This window comes from Stenella coeruleoalba, assembly GCF_951394435.1.
Source record: "Stenella coeruleoalba genome assembly, chromosome: 10".
Lineage (NCBI taxonomy): Eukaryota > Metazoa > Chordata > Mammalia > Artiodactyla > Delphinidae > Stenella > Stenella coeruleoalba.
In genome coordinates this window covers 56827692-56843339 of record NC_137156.1, presented here as the reverse complement: position 1 = coordinate 56843339, position 15648 = coordinate 56827692, and the positions used below count along the sequence as shown (strand labels likewise).

The window sequence follows — 15648 nt, the reverse complement described above, 5'->3', positions numbered from 1 at the left end:
AGAAAAGGAAACTAATTCTGAGAAGCAATTCAGAACCACTGAGGCCCTATTCCCAGCAATCACTCTAAGGTCTCAAAAGAAAGGTTAACCTCATCTTTCCCTTTTTCCCTGTAAATCAAACATAGAGTGTGACGGTTGGGGCTTAGCTGGCCGGCAGGCACCTCCTCTCTGAGCTGGGATGTGTGCTATCCATCATGGCTTTGGAGGCCTCTTGCCTGGGAGAATGCTTTGGAGAAAGGAAGACCATTGTTTGTGAGAGACCACAAATATTTCACTGCCTCCCTCTCTAGACCCTCACCCCATCTTTATTTGTTATCCCCTTGGTCCACCCAGGAGTGGCCACAGGGAAAAAAATTTTAATTATTTGGCCATAGCAGCAGATGCCAGACCGGGAAACCATCTTCTCTGTGGGGAAGGGTGGAGGGGAGGCAGGGGAGGGCTTCGGGAGCTAGAGCTGGAGAGATGTGGGATGTGGATTATGGTACACTGTCTTCATCACTTCATCCCCAGCTCCTGGCAGGTGCTGAGCTACACAGGGGTGTCCAGGCAATGCCCGTCCAGTCCTGGCCCCAGCCCGGCTGCTCCCAGCTCTGTGCCCTGCAGCATGTCCTCTACCCCCTGGGCCTACATTTCCCGCATTTGTCAATCGAGGATAATGCCTGGATGATGCTCTGTCCCTCTAACTTTGTGTTCAAAGACCCTCCTGTTGAACAGCACTGGCCTGAAGGGTCTGTACTTAGAGCAGGGCTCAGCAAATGATGGCCTGTACACCAGATCTGGCCCTCCACCTGCTTCTGTACAGACTGCTAGCTAATATGGTTTTATATTTTTAAATGGTTGGGAAAAAAAATCAAAAGAAGATGAACATGTCATGATATGTGAAAATGATATGAAATTCAAATGTCAGTGCCCACAGCTACAGTTTTGTTTGTGCATGGCCTATGGTTGCTTCCATGCTACAGAAGCAGAGTTGCATAGTTGCTGGCTCACGAAGCCTAAATACTTATCTTCTGGCCCTTTGCAAAAAAAGTGTGCCCACCCCTGGCTTCCAGTGGGATGCTGTCCTTCACGGTGTCCACAGTCCACACCGAGTGGACCTGCTGGACACAGTGCTTATGTGATGGAAGAGCCAGCTCTGTTCTTTGGGAAAGCAGCGTGTTTCCCCTGGGGGAGTTCCCATCGCTCACACTGCTTTGCTCTTGTAAAACCCCACTTCTGAAAGGCTGTCCCTCTGTGGGAGGAGTGGGCTCCTGGCTGAGTCAGTGTGGAGAAGTCCAGGATTAAGGGGACATGGCAAATCCTTGAGGCTACCCTGTCCACAATGTGAAGAATGATGGAGAACTGAAAGGGGTCCTTTAGGGCCATTTGGGCAGGGATGCTGGCCTGGCCTCAGCATTCAGAGCATTCATGCAGCTCTCTCTCCAAATACTGAAGAGCAGAGGGGTCTACACAGCAGAGTACCACACAGCAAAGGGATTAATTCTGTGTGTAATTATGGAAAACAAACAAACACACACACACACACACACACACACACACACACACACACACACCTCCAGCCAACCAGGCTGGGAAGAATTTCTCTTGGAAGGAGCCTGGCCCTTTCGTTGCCTTTCATAGAAGGCACATCCCTTGGGCCCTTCCATTGGTCCCCAGTGACAGAGAAGGTCTCCAGGGGTGGATACCTGAAGGGTGACGTTGAGAGGCTGGAAATGACACTCCAGGTCTTCCAGCTGAATGAAGCTGGATGCGTCCACAGACTCGCCGTACACAAAGGAGGTTGGAGACATGATTCTGAAAGAGGAAAGCATGAAATCTGTCATCCCAACCCAGGGTCACTGTTACCCTGAGAACCCAAACATCTGTCCCTATTTAATCTAGAACCTGGCTCCCCACAGTGTCCTCCACCAAACGCTTCCCTTCTGGAACCGCTCCTTCCCTCTCCTGTAAATGGACACAGCCAGACCTACGCTTTGTAAACAGACATTTCCAGTAATGTCTTGTCATCTTAGGTGAAATCAATAAGCTACGTATACAAACATGTACCAGGATTACATTTTTAAAATGAGGAGGAAGACGATGGTAGCTTTGATTTCTGTTTTTTTTTAAACTGGATTATAAAATTACGCATGTTCTGTTTTGTCATTTGAAAAACATTTTGTGGATTGAAAAAGAGTATGACAATTTAAATGAATTATATATTTGGCATCCTAAGCCCCACTCTGTGACAAATTCATTTAAAAAAAAATAAAGATTTTCCGACTACCAAAATTACTAGGAATTAGGTATTAAAAGTTGAGTCCTCTCAGTGATAGCCTTTTTTCTTCAGATTTCAAACAGTGGCTACGTAAGATGTGATTAAGAATTCCGGTTCATTCTGTAGTGATGCTTTCAACGTTGCCCGCAAAAACAAACCCCAAGATTAGACAAAGCCAGACTTACTTAAATTCTCAGACAAACAATGGATTCTAGAGGAGATTCTAGAAGCTGCTCACTTGCCTAAACACAATAATGTAAGATTTTTGGTACCAAGTGTGAATGGATAGCAATTCACCTATTTTCAACTTAACGTATATTAGAGTTTGGAACTGCAGTGAGTTCCCAGTACCACCCAATGGCAAGAGCTGGTTCATTTAAATGAGCCCCATCTTATGTTCCTGGAAGTATCAGCGGTTCACTCGTTTGTTTAACTGATGGCTTCGTCCGCAGGGGGAGGGGGGCTGGCGGGGGTGGGGGGGTGCTGTTAACACCTCACAACGAGGTCTCTGAGGGCTGGACAACGGGATCAAGTGAGCCTGTGTTTTCTCTTTCATCCCCCAAGGACGGGGCTTGGTCCTGGGGATATTCTCACTGTGCCTCTGAGGAGACAAGTAAATAAACTACAGGGTTAAAAATAGAGCCATGAACAGAGGCAAATCTGTGTTAATTTGCAAATATATTCCACCAATGCCTCATGTCTAAAGAACGTGATGAAAAACGCCAAGAGGCAGGAACGCCCACCGGAGACTCATTCCTGACACCCAGCAGAGTGGGGGAGCTTTGCAGGGATGGTTCCTTCTGCAACGCATTAACTTTTTTACTTCCAGCCAAGGCCGGGACCCAGAAGCACTTGAAAACTGAAAAATGAGAAACTTTGAACCTCCAGAAAGTTCAGCTTGCCTGTGGGGCAAGGGTTCAACAGGTCCTCATTTGATCTAAACTAATTGTGCAAATCCTTTTTCCACTATCAAAGAAGTATGTGCTCTGTTTCTGAAGCCGGAAACAGGAACTGACTTCTCATTTTTCCAGGCCTGGGTTTTGGCTGAAAACCACCCCGGGTTGTTTTGGGTGCCTGCCTGCAGCCCTGCTTTCCAACAATGCCAGCAGCATTGAGTGGCCAAGGACTTCAGCCAGGCAGATGGTGGGCCTGCTGTGATCGGCCCTGCCTGCTGGCTCTGCAGAAGGGTCAGAAACACGCAAAGTCAGCGGTGACTCGAGGCTAATCAGAAAGCAGCCCAGGCTTCCTGGGAGCCAGCCAGGGCACTGGGATGCATCTGGTCGTAACCTCTGGCCCAGGATCCTTTGGCTAAGGTTTTAATCCCAGGAATCAAGCTGCCTCCTATCCTATGACACTCTGGAGGGGTGGGCACTGGGAAGAGATGCATGGAAAGATGTACAGAATATTCAAAGAAATTATGGGGCTTATATTTGTCATCACACTTCTTGTGTTACCTACCAGGTGGGTGGGTAGCTGGGAAAGAGGAGAAAATCAGGGAGGAGGACATGAGTCACTGCAGCTAAAGCTTCATCCTGCATTTCAAAGCTGGGCAGGAGCGGAAGTGGCAGGGCTGCTGGCTCCTGGCTACACAAGCAAACATAAGAGAAGTACAGTGTTCCGCTCCAGGCAGATGTGTCCCGGCTACTCACCCAGTGATGGATGTGTCCACCTCGTGCATCAGCGGCACTGTCAGCGTGAGGGTGTTGTCGTGCAGGGACTCTGAGCGCTCCATGTTGCCGCTGTGCAGGGAGAGAGGAGGGGACACTGGTCAGCACAGCCCGCCCACAGCGGGTGTCTCCCCTCCCTGCAACAGGTCTCCGTTCTGCACCTTTTTACCCTCAGCTCTGTTTTTGGTCCCTGTATGGCATCCCAGTGCCCTATGGTCTCAGTTGTATTCCCCCCACAAAGACATGAGTGGGGAGTGGAGAAGAGAGACAGGAAGGAAGGCAGGCAATCAGGGCACGTGATCCAGCAGGTCAGGGCTGTGGGCAGCTGGGCTCGGTCTGGCCAGGGAACTCTGGGAGGCAGCGTTGAGCACCAACCCCAGTCTCCCTAACTGAGGCCATGGGAGCTGATCCACTGACTCCTGAGGCCTGCTGGGGGGCGGGGAGGGGGCATTAAATCCCTGGCACCTGCCCTATGTGCACAGGTGAGGGGGGGTGTGTGGCCAGAAAAAGCCTCAGGCAGAGAGGCAGGTGCTGGGAGCTGGGAGCTGTCCAGTGCGTGTGTGGTGGAGATGAGTGCTGAGAGGTTATGGGTGGGCACCAACAGTGTGTGCTGCTTCTGCAAGGCTTGCTCCATGAATAATGGACCAGCAAGGTTAGGGCACTGCAGCTGGGAAGGGGTCTGCTGGACTTTAGCAGCTATTTCCCATCTACAGGCATCACCCATCATCCACTGACAACCAAGCCCAGGAGAGAGGTCCTGGCCAACCCCGTCCTGATAAATATCATGGGAGTTCCTGTTATGGAATTCTGGCTCCAGCAGGTTCACATACGGGCCTTCCCCTTGGGGTGAGGAAGCACAGAATGGGGAGTCTTGCAGGGTCATTCTGGAAAGGTGAACACAAGAGGGCTGATGCTGTTGAGGGCTACCATGTGCCAGGCACACTCCTCAGCATGACTGAGCTGGGTCCTCAGAGTAACCCCGGAGGGAGGGGCTCACCCACCACTGACAGGTAATAATCAGCTCAGACAGATTAGGTAACTTGCCCCGAGCACCCACAGCAACCAGGACAGTCTCCAAAACCCGTGCTTTTCCACTGTGATGGCTTCTCCTGACACCAGATTTGGGGGAGTGAGGGAGGGGAGAAGGAAGAGGAGAGGAAGGGAGGAAGAGGAGGAAAAGGAGGAGAAAGAAGACCTAGTTTCCCTTCACTACTTTATGAAATTTCAAACATATATTGTGATCATTATTGTAGGGAAGCAACCACCTTGGGAAAAAGCACGGCTACTGGGTATATGGTGCTGAACCCAGCACCTGGTTCTACCACACAGAGTGAACAAAAGGGTCCCAGTTGAAAGCTAAGTTCACCCTCCAGGGGTGGAACATAAGAGTCCACAAGACCTGCTGAGGTTTGGACACAGCTCATCTGCACCACTCCCCACCCATCATTCCCTGAACCTGTGCAGAGTTCCTGCCGGCTCCCTGCCCTCCCTCTGCCCCCACTGCCTTCCTCTCCTCACCAGCGAGTGCTGAATGCAACCATACTTCAACAGCTCACATCCCCTCTCCTCCTCTCTCCTATTGTTCTGAAACAATGGTGCTCTGTGACTCTGACCCCTGACTCCTCATCTGTCTTCCGCATATGGGGTGAATCCATCACAGTTTACAGAAGCTGCAGGATCAGGTGCCCACCTGGCCTCACTTCCTTGCCCTTCCTTTCCCAGAGGGGACAATAAAAGCTGTACAATCACTGCTCAGGGCAAACCAGAGGTGACTCCTGAATGGATGGGAGGATGGCAACGCCCGGGCCTGCTCCCTCCCCTCACCCAGCATCCTGCCAGGTCTGAGTAATTGGTTCCTGATGGAAGCGCCACCCCGTGCCCTGCCATTTGTCCAGCCACCTGTGGCCGCTGGCAGCTCTGGCCCAACAGTCTCATCTGTCATCGGGTGACTGCTCCAGACTGAGTGAAGTTGCAAAGTTGAGATAAAGAGGCTGAACATCAAAAGGCCCCCAGTTATTCTGCAAGCTCGTGACTTGGGATAATTCCCATGGTCTGCAGAGCCAGGCTGCTGAGACAGGAGCTCTTGAGAAACTGTTTAGTCTCAACTTTCTGTCCTCCTAAATCCACAAGTAGGCAAGAGATCTTCAAAGGGTGGTGACGGGAAGAAAAGGACGATTGGTATTTTAACTGTGGCTTTCAAGATAAGGAGCTTTAAGGATCTTTCCGTCACAGTACGGAATCAAGTGCTGTGGGTGCCCTCTGGGACAGTAAGACCAGATTTTCACCAAAGTCTGCAGAGAAATGGGTGCCTGAAATATTCTGCTGCAAGTTTAATAGATAACACAGCTTCCTAAACATCTGTGATTCAAGAAATTAGAAGATTCTGATATTTAATTATTTAAGCGACCAGTACTAGGTGTTCCCTAATGCTATATAGAAATATTAATGTACATAAAGGGATGTTCTTTAATTAAGTTATTAGCATTTTCTTATATGCCCAGCACTGCATCTGGCAAATAGTAGGTGCTTAACAGATGTGTGTTGAGTGAAAATGTGCCTAGTATAGAGTAAGGGACTATACAGAGTAATCATTTGATGAACCTTTAAAAAAATCCCAATGCCCAGATCTCACCCCAGACAAATTAGATCAGGATCCCTGTAGGGTGGACCAGGCATCGGTAGTTTTTAAGGCTCCCAGGTGATTCCAATGGGCACCTAAGATCAGAACACCACTGGTCTATGGACATGAGATTCTAGTAGATAAAGTTTCTGTGTTGTTTGCTCCCCTTCTTTGACACCTCTGATTAGCCCTAAATGGGATTGGGAAGTAGGTGGAGTTTCCTCTTTTTGACAAGGGAAAGTCTCTTCCATGTCATATTTCCTGCCCAAATGTTCCTTCCCATGAATATCAGCTGCTCCAGGTGTTGAGAGACCCAGACAGCACACTGATAGATCTGCCCAACAATGGCGAGTTTTCTGTGGTTTCTAGAAACAGCAGGAGAATGAGAATTTTCAGGTTGGAATAAGCATCTGCCCCCCTTTATTAAATCCAACAGTCTTGTGCTCTGTGGGCAAGCCATTGCATTGTATCACTCCCCTCTTCAAAAACTTTCAGTGGCTCCCCACTGCCTGGGGAATGCAGTTGAGGCTTTCAAGGCCCTCCGTGGACCAGCCCAATCTCCTCTTTCAGCCTCATCTTCCTTCTACTGCCCTTGTATGTCCCCCACCCTTCCTCTGAGATGGTCAGGAATCCCCAATGCACTTCAATGCCCACCAGTCACATGGGTGTGACAGAGTAGGCTGTGCCATGCACGCACATCCTCACCACTGTGCCTAGGCTTCTTCAGCCCAAAACCAGACTCCTCTGTGTAAATGCCACCTCCCCAGTGAAGCCCTTCTGGATTCTGGCAGTGGGAACAAAGTCTACCTTCTCTATGCTTTGCGTTTCTATTAGATCACAGCCATGCTTTATGTAAACGTGAATGATGTGATATTGAAAATAGTGTGAATAAAAAATAATCACGTCTTGCATGATTTCAAAGCTGGCAAGCTCAGACAATTGTCATCTGTGTTGAAATGCTATTATTCCTGTGGCAGTGCTACCCTGACAGACAGCGGGAGCCATGCTGCACTGGAAAGTTGTGCAGGAGTTGGGGGACTGCTGGGCTGTATTTTAACATTCACTGTGGTTCTTATTTCCATCTGGTTTGCATGTCCTATTGCAATATGTAGGATATAATTAGTGTTTGTTAAGTCCCACTAGTGCTGAACTAAAGGCCAGAAAGTCATCACCTTTGGAGTGGAGGCTGGATATGACAACACAAGGTAAAGAGGGTCAAACAACCACTGTGACGTGCTGTGCTCTCATTTTTAGGAGAAAGAACATGCTCTAAGATATTAAGGAAAATGCTAAAAAAAAAAAAATAGAGAAAGCAGCATTAAATGCAAAAATATGCTACAGTGGTGGTGGATTGAAGGGCTCTGAAAATGTATACTTCCAGTTTCACAGTGGTTCCCAAAGGAAAATTAATCTTAATTCTGTGAGTTTTAAATAACATTGAGACTGAGGAAGGACTCCAGTGAAAAAATAAAACAAAGCCTCGTTGAGTGTTTGCCCCACCAGTCCTGCTGCTGTCTACTGTTGGGTTGTATTTGTTGGGGCCTGACCTGAACCTCCTAAATGCCCAGTGACTTCAGGCTTTGGGGGCAAAGCCATTAATTAGTAAGAGGCAAGAATGGACCAAGGGTGATGGTGAAAGATTCAGCACTTGGGAAGAATCTTAGTCTAACCTTTGACTAATTGGTGTTTTTGTGAAAATTCAAGAATCACTCAGGCTGGGGTGAGTACGACAGGGTGTTAAAATGCAAGTTTTGGCTGAGGCATAATAGATGCCAAAATTCAGAGGAAAGCACTAAATCAGGATTTACTATGTCTGGTGGCAACAACCCAAACTATAATGTCAAGGATGTAACAGAGTCGGGAAAGGAGGATTGTTGGCGACAGATTTTGGAGAAAATGGTTTGTGGTCAGGGGAGGGTGACTGCCTTTTAAGTTAAGCTTCAGGGGACCTTGATCAGGACAGTCAGATGCAGGCCCAGGAAATGTAAGGGGAGGGGGCTGCTGGCTTTCCCCTCCTGACTCCACACGGATCACCTACCTTTCCAGAGACTGTCAGGGCAAAGATTCCTGAGTGGGATCTACAAGCAAGAGCCAGGGTAGGGTCACCTTTGGTCCTGTCCCGGGGCACAGTCTGGGCAGCAGGAACTGAAGGCATCTTTGGCCGCCTAGAGGCTGAGGTTGGAAGATGTGGTAAGGGAGGAAGCACAGGTGAGCCTCCCCAGTAGTGGGAGGGCGGAGGGGGTCCCCAAAGGGGAGGAGCCAGCTCTGCATACCCAGACTGAGTGAGTGCCTGCAGCAGTGCCTGGTAAGAAAGACCTTTCCTGTTTGCCTTTTACCTCTCACAACCCCTGCTGTGAGCCTGGGGGGCTCTCAGGAAAAGGGGGAAAGGGCCAGTAGAAGCACCACTGCAGGAAAGCTAGACTATTCCCGGAGAAAGGCTTCCCTCCTGCAGCCTTGCCCTGGCAGAAGGGAGGAAGCCTTAACTTGAAATCAAGTTTTGATTATTTCATGGGACAGGAGACACTTTGATTATGGATTTGTGCATTTGCTTTGAGGCTTGAAGCAACTATAGGAGCCCAAGAGAAGGGCTTTTACCAACTTTGGTCCCTGCTGTATCTGCCCTTGTCTCACACAGTGGCTGGTTGTAGTAAGTGCTCAAAGGTTTGTAGAATGAGTGAGGGACAGTGCCTGCCCTGGGCTGTTCTGCCCTACTTCCTGCACTGAGCCATGTCTGCCTCTGTCTCTAGACTGACCCTGTCTTGATGAGGTTTGAGATGGAAGACTCTCTCATTCATTCATCCCGCTCCCTCTCAGCTTCTGCTCAGTGCTTTACATTTGATGGACATGAATGGGGTTGAGAGGAGCGATCCAGAGCCGGACCCCTTGCTCTACCTGGGGGTCAGATAGATGGCTGAGCCGGCACCTGTTATCTTGAACGATGGGGCTCATCTGAAAAGTCCGGGAGATGACCTCCTCTTTCAGAATGTGGGACCAGGAGCTCCTTCTCAGTGCCCGAGGGTGCAGTCCTCCTTGGAGGAAGTCTTGGGTTGAGCACCCTCATTTCAGAGGTGACCATGTGGGTGGGGGCCTTAGTTTTACAAGGCTCAGCCCCTTGCCTCGCTCTGCACCCCGGATTCAGTGGGTCTCCAGTCTTGGCCACATGCTAACCTGTGGTTGCACAATCGCCTTTCTCTGGTTGACCTGCAGCCCCTGGTTTCATGGTCTGCTCATCTAGTGTCTGGCCTTCCATTTTCCCGGCCTCCATTAGCCATGAGGTTCCTGATTTTGTTATCTCACCTTTTTTCTGTGGACCTTGCCTGACCTTGGGCTTCCCAGTATTTGGTTCAGATCTCCAGACCACCTCTGGGATAGACTCAGATCCCTTGGCATGAAAGTTTGTTTTGGAGATTAAGGCAACTAGAGATAAGACATGATAACTGAATGCCTGATCCTTGATCAGACTCTGGACCAGTAAAAAAGTGGCTACAAAGTCATTTTTGGGACAACTGGAACATGGACTAGAGATTAGATAATAGCATTGTATCAGCGTTAATTTTCCTGAATTTTATAACTATACTGGGGGTATTTTAGAGAATGGCCTCATTCTTAGGAAACACATGAAGATACTTATGGGTAAAGAGGCATGATGTCTGCAACTTACTTTCAGATGGTTAAGTGGAAAAAATCATACACAGAAAGAGAATGATAAAATAAATGAGGCAGAGCGTCAAGACTGAGTGAATCTGGGTAAAGGGTATACAGGAGTTCCTTGCACTATTCTTTGCAACATTTCTGTTAAGTTTAAAATCATTTCCAAATAAAAATTCAAATAAAAAGGTTGCCCTGGGTATCCAGCCTATACAGTCAAAGCTTGTATCTCCCTATTCACCCACCTAAGTACCTCTCCTTCCAGCCCAGCTATCGGCCAAGGGCTACCCAGATGGTACTTCAATGCACCTGTGGATTCTGGCTTGTGGAGGCAGCTCATGACCCCAGAGTCTCTCTCAAGCACCCTTGGCTCTACTGGAGAGAGAGAGGCAGGAGCACAGTCCTGAGGGAAGACATCACTACTGCACTGTGCCCTTCCCTATCTGTCCACTCAGCTCCTAGGACAAGCCCTCTCTTGAGGACCATCTCTTGGGGGCCTCCACCAACAGGCTTGGCCGGGCCCTCAGGCTGCAGGTGTCATGTCCTCGCATCAAGGGACGCTGGGGTACATCCATGAGAAGCCACTGACCACAGAGGACACTTGTGAACTAACCAACCACATAAGCTTGGGCTGGAATCCTGACCTCTCCAGGCCTGTCTCTCCTCAGCTGTAAAATCATTTACCTCTGACTGGATGAACCCCTAGTCCTTCCCAGCTCTCTCTGAGCTGGTGTCTGCACAAGTGGAACTAGACAAGCACCATCCTTGAGAGACCCGATTCTATGCAGCAGTTTGGGGCTTTATCACTGAGCGGTTCCTTCCTCCTCGGCGTTTTGGGCATCATCATCAAAGCATGACCAGGGCATGACCTTTCTTGGTCCCATAAATCTTTCATCTTTGGAAAAAATTTAAATCCCCCTTACCTCTGAGCAGTAACGATGAAGCTAAGAACTTCCTCTTCCCCAGACAGGTGGCTTGTATCAAAGATCACGCTGAATTCATACTATGGGAAAAGAAAGTGACATTTGGCATCAGCCAGCATTCCAAACTTAAACACTACAATCTTCTGCAGTTTATGACCTCTGGATGCTCATTTGCACGGCAAGCTTTATTCTGTGTGCATTTCTCTCTGACGGTCAGGCCAGAGATACAACTTTAGCAATAAAACCCAGAGCCCACTCTGGCGAGAGGCACGCTGTTCTTTTCAGCAACTGAGGTTTTCGTTAGGAAGCGATACACTTGAACTCTTTTTTTTTTTTTTTTTGTGGTACGCGGGCCTCTCACTGTCGTGGCCTCTCCCGTTGCGGAGCACAGGCTCCGGACGCGCAGGCTCAGCGGCCATGGCTCACGGGCCCAGCCGCTCCGCGGCATGTGGGATCCTCCCGGACCGGGGCACGAACCCGTGTCCCCTGCATCGGCAGGCGGACTCTCAACCACTGCGCCACCAGGGAAGCCCCCACTTGAACTCTTAAACCAAGACTTCCTAAATTTCACTCACACACCATCATCCCAGTTTTTGCCACATCTGCTTATCATATCACCTGTGATATGTACTTTGTATTTTTATTGCCTCACTCTTGCTGTTTAAAGACTATTTTAAAGAGAAGAATTTGTATCACTATCACAGATGGGAATCCAGGATCACTTGCCATAAAGAGGAGGTCATCATAAAAATAAACATAATGGAAACAAAGGGATGTTGAATTCTGTTGCCTGCTGAAGGCTCTGGGCCTAAGGTCTGCTCTATTTTGATAAAAGGGAGATTAACGACTGATAGGGAGGTGTTAGAGATATTGTAGAGCTACCAGAGAATTTCTCCCACAAAAAGTTAGGATTGAAAGAGTGTTGAAAAGGTAATAAATTTCTGTTAGAGTCAACGTGGTTTAGTGCTATGTCCATGTATCACCTAAAATCATCTCATGAGCCACCCAAAATCATCTCAGGTACTCCCAGTGGTGGGCACCCTGTGATTCGGGGAACACTGCTCCAAGCAAATGGTTTTCACCATATACACACTGGGCAAGTGTGGGAATCAGGAAGGACCCCTTGGGCAGGGCTTATAGAGCCAGGCCCTACCACAAACTATGTGATCTTGGCCAAGATACTCGATCTCTTTGCTTTTCAATAAAAAAAGAAGAGGGTGGACAAAATGATCCTTAAATTCCATCAAGTTCTGAGAGTCTATGACTTATTTAATATCTAAATATTTGTTCCTTTATGACGTCATTTCATTCCTTTATGAAGAATTCTAGGCAATGGTCTAACTTTGCAACACTGGATTCTACTGAACTAAATGCTACCTGAAAGTAATTAACACTGGATCATGACTTTGGACCATCAACTAGAGTGGATGCTGGACATCCCTTTCTAGACAGAAATTTCTGTTGCAGTGAGACCTGTCAGCTTACAGTGAGGGTGGGGCATGGAGACAGGACAGGAAATAGAGCTGGAGGACCCAAAGGAAGGGAAAGTCAAGGGTCTCATTGCAGCAGAGAGTCTGAACTGGCAGGAGATCTGAATTAAACCCTCTAAAGATCAAAGTGAGGTAAGAAGCAGAAGATTTGAGCACAAAGCCAAAATGAGAGCCAGAGGCCTGGGAGAACAGAAGGTCAGGGACTGGGCAGGCTGGTCATGAGAGACAGAAACATACGGCCAGTGAAGTAAGCAGATAGTGTGGTCATGAGGCTTAGCAGGTGGTCTGGAGCCTGATGACCCACAGGGTCTGAGGGCAGGGGAGGACAAGCCAGGCTGTGGATAGAGGGAGCCCCATCCCTGCTGGGTCGCTTCTGGGGCTTTCTCCAGGGACTCACCCCCAGAGCCCTGCCTCCAGGACCAGCCTTGCTACAGGCCTTCACTTTTGCACGTGGAGGAAGGCAGTGACATTGCCAAGCTGGAAAAAAAATCCAACATCCAACATCCATACTTCTGTTGGCTCTGTGACTATTTTGAGAGAGAATGAATGAACAAAATTTAAGGCCCCAGAAGTCAAGGTTACTTTATTTTCATTGTATTCATTTATTCACTTTCTCTTTATGGGAAGTGATCCTGGATCCATCTGCAACAAGTTTTCCTTTTAAAATATCTTTAAAACTAGCAAGACGCACCTTAGGTTTGAGGGAAGGAGGCTGGATTTTACAACAAAATGTCTACTTTTTCTTTTTTTCGGTACGCGGGCCTCTCACTGCTGTGGCCTGTCCCGTTGCAGAGCACAGGCTCCGGACGCGCAGGCTCAGCGGCCATGGCTCGCAGGCCCAGCTGCTCCGTGGCATGTGGGATCTTCCCGGACGGGGGCACGAACCCATGTCCCCTGCATCGGCAGGCAGACTCTCAACCACTGCGCCACCAGGGAAGCCCAAAATGGCTACTTTTAAAGTGTTTCAATTAAGTCTATTTCCTGTTGCTCAAAAGATTTCAATAAAATGTGTGTGTGTGTGTGTGTGTGTGTGTGTGTGCGCGCGCGCGCGCATTGAGTGCCATATTTTACTACAGGCAATGATGCCCAGCATTCAGGGTCCTCCTCCTGCATCCTCACCCTACCTGGAATCTCACAGGACTCGGCCCATATTCTGCCAGCTTTCCTGAGGGCAGCCACCACTTGGGGCTTCCCTTCTCCTGGGATGAATGTGGACAGAATGAGGATCAGAGCCAGAAAAAAGGCTGATGAATCACAGATATAAGAGCCACCACAGTTTGGAGCAGGTACGTTCAATGAGGCGAAGGGATTCAAGTGATTTGCTAAGAAATGAGCAAATCTTCCTTACTAGAATATTCTCACAACTGCTTTGCAAAACAGCTCCTACGTACTGAGACCAAAAAGCCTTAGAGATTAAAATGATCCAATTCTATGACATAGGCAGGATAAAAGGATTAAACTTTCTTTTTTTTATTTTTAGGAAGGGAAAAAAGGTAGACAAAGGAATATAAAATTTCCTTCAAATCATAGCAGGGAAAACAGCTTCCATTTAAAAAGGCAGAACTGGTCTTTTAGAGTCTAGTTTTACCTCCAAAAATCATATCTTCTACGTCTTTGCATCTCTTTATAATGATGGCACATACTAGAATGTTCCATGAATCTCCAAATATGCTAAACCATATTACTGTTTGAGCTTAGAAAATTTGGCTCCTTATAAATACCAAAGTGACTGTACTTTCTTGTACTTTTCTGAAAAAATGAAGTGCAATACAATTATTTATATTTTAAGAGGACTCTTCAAAAATTCTGAGTTCCCGGGGGGCGACAGCCAGGACTGTAGATCACTAGCCCAGACCACATCTTCTCCTATGTTGTCCCAGGGACTCAAAGTGGCATGGGATGTCCCAGAAAATAAAATGTTAAGAGGCCAACCAGATGGTGCTTGACAAAGTACAAAGGCCGTGGCATGTGTCTCACATCTGTGGTATGTCACATGGATCAAGGGGAAGGACCACATGTCCACGGCGCCCCGGAACAGACTTGGAGATGGCCATGGACAGGGCTGGCTGTGCCCAGGCAGGGCTTTGCTGGCCACCCTGCTGCAGTGGGGTGTGGACGAAACCTTGGGGAGGCAGTTGCAGAATGAGTGGCTGGTGGGAAGGGCCGGGGGTGCTGCCAAGGAAGTGCCCCGTCCCTGCCCCTTACCTTCGACTTCGACCTCATGAAAGGGAATCCCACACTGCATTTGAGGAAGTCCGATTCCAGCAGTTCACAGGAAATGCCCATTTCCTCCTGAAAGACAAAAAGTACCAAGAGATGGGCTGGCTGCACCAGGACAAGTGTGTGGAGGAGCCCCAGGGAGGCAAATCCAGGCTTCAGCAGACATGGTCCTGCTATAGGGAAGTTCTCAGAAAACAGCCACTGTTGGCTGTGCTGGAATGAGGAGCCTCTGACAGGCCAAGTCCCCATCCTCCTCTGACTGCCCACTCGCCCCGCCGCCACACTTGCCAGAGGTTCTCTGGGAAGACAGTGCAGAGGACAAAACCACTCTTCATTCTTTTTATTTCTTTATCATGTTTGTTATTGTATATCAGAGTTTCCCTAACTGTGTTCTGTAAAACATTAGTTCTGTGGGTATTACATTTTAAAAAAGGGTTTTGGGGCCAAAAAGTTTGGAAGATGTAGGGATAAAAACAGTTAAAAATGTGATTTTTTTTTAAAGCAATTATTTTTTTTTGTATTTTATTTTGTTTTTTTTATACAGCAGGTTCTTATTAGTAAGAACACTCTTCATTCTTAATCAGCCCTTTGGCTCTGATCCCTAGTGCTCTCCTGGAGAAACGGGACAGCCCACACGTGAGCTGGATGCCTCCTTAGGTTTGCATTAAAAGGCATCCAAGTTGCCTTTCTGGCTCACACCCTAATCTTGCCTTTCAAAACCTTACTAGTTGAGGAAAAATAAACGCTAAGAAAATCGCACCAAGGAAAACACAGGGATTCCTTCTACAGCATGAAGCAATGAGGGCTGAGCTGCACCCTCAGC

General features: G+C 48.2%; 1 protein-coding gene across 3 annotated transcripts in view; it reads right to left on the bottom strand.

Moving 5' to 3' along the window:
• The window catches only part of ITGA9 (integrin subunit alpha 9), a 353362-nt gene that overhangs the window by 67695 nt on the left and 270019 nt on the right, over positions 1–15648 (bottom strand). For all 3 annotated transcript variants that reach the window (XM_079933602.1, XM_079933603.1, XM_079933604.1), the window contains 4 exons: positions 14811–14897; positions 11116–11195; positions 3907–3996; positions 1686–1794 (listed from right to left, as the gene is read on the bottom strand). In XM_079933602.1, coding sequence (XP_079789728.1) covers positions 1686–1794; positions 3907–3996; positions 11116–11195; positions 14811–14897 — 366 coding nt within the window. The remainder of the gene's footprint in view (positions 1–1685; positions 1795–3906; positions 3997–11115; positions 11196–14810; positions 14898–15648) is intronic.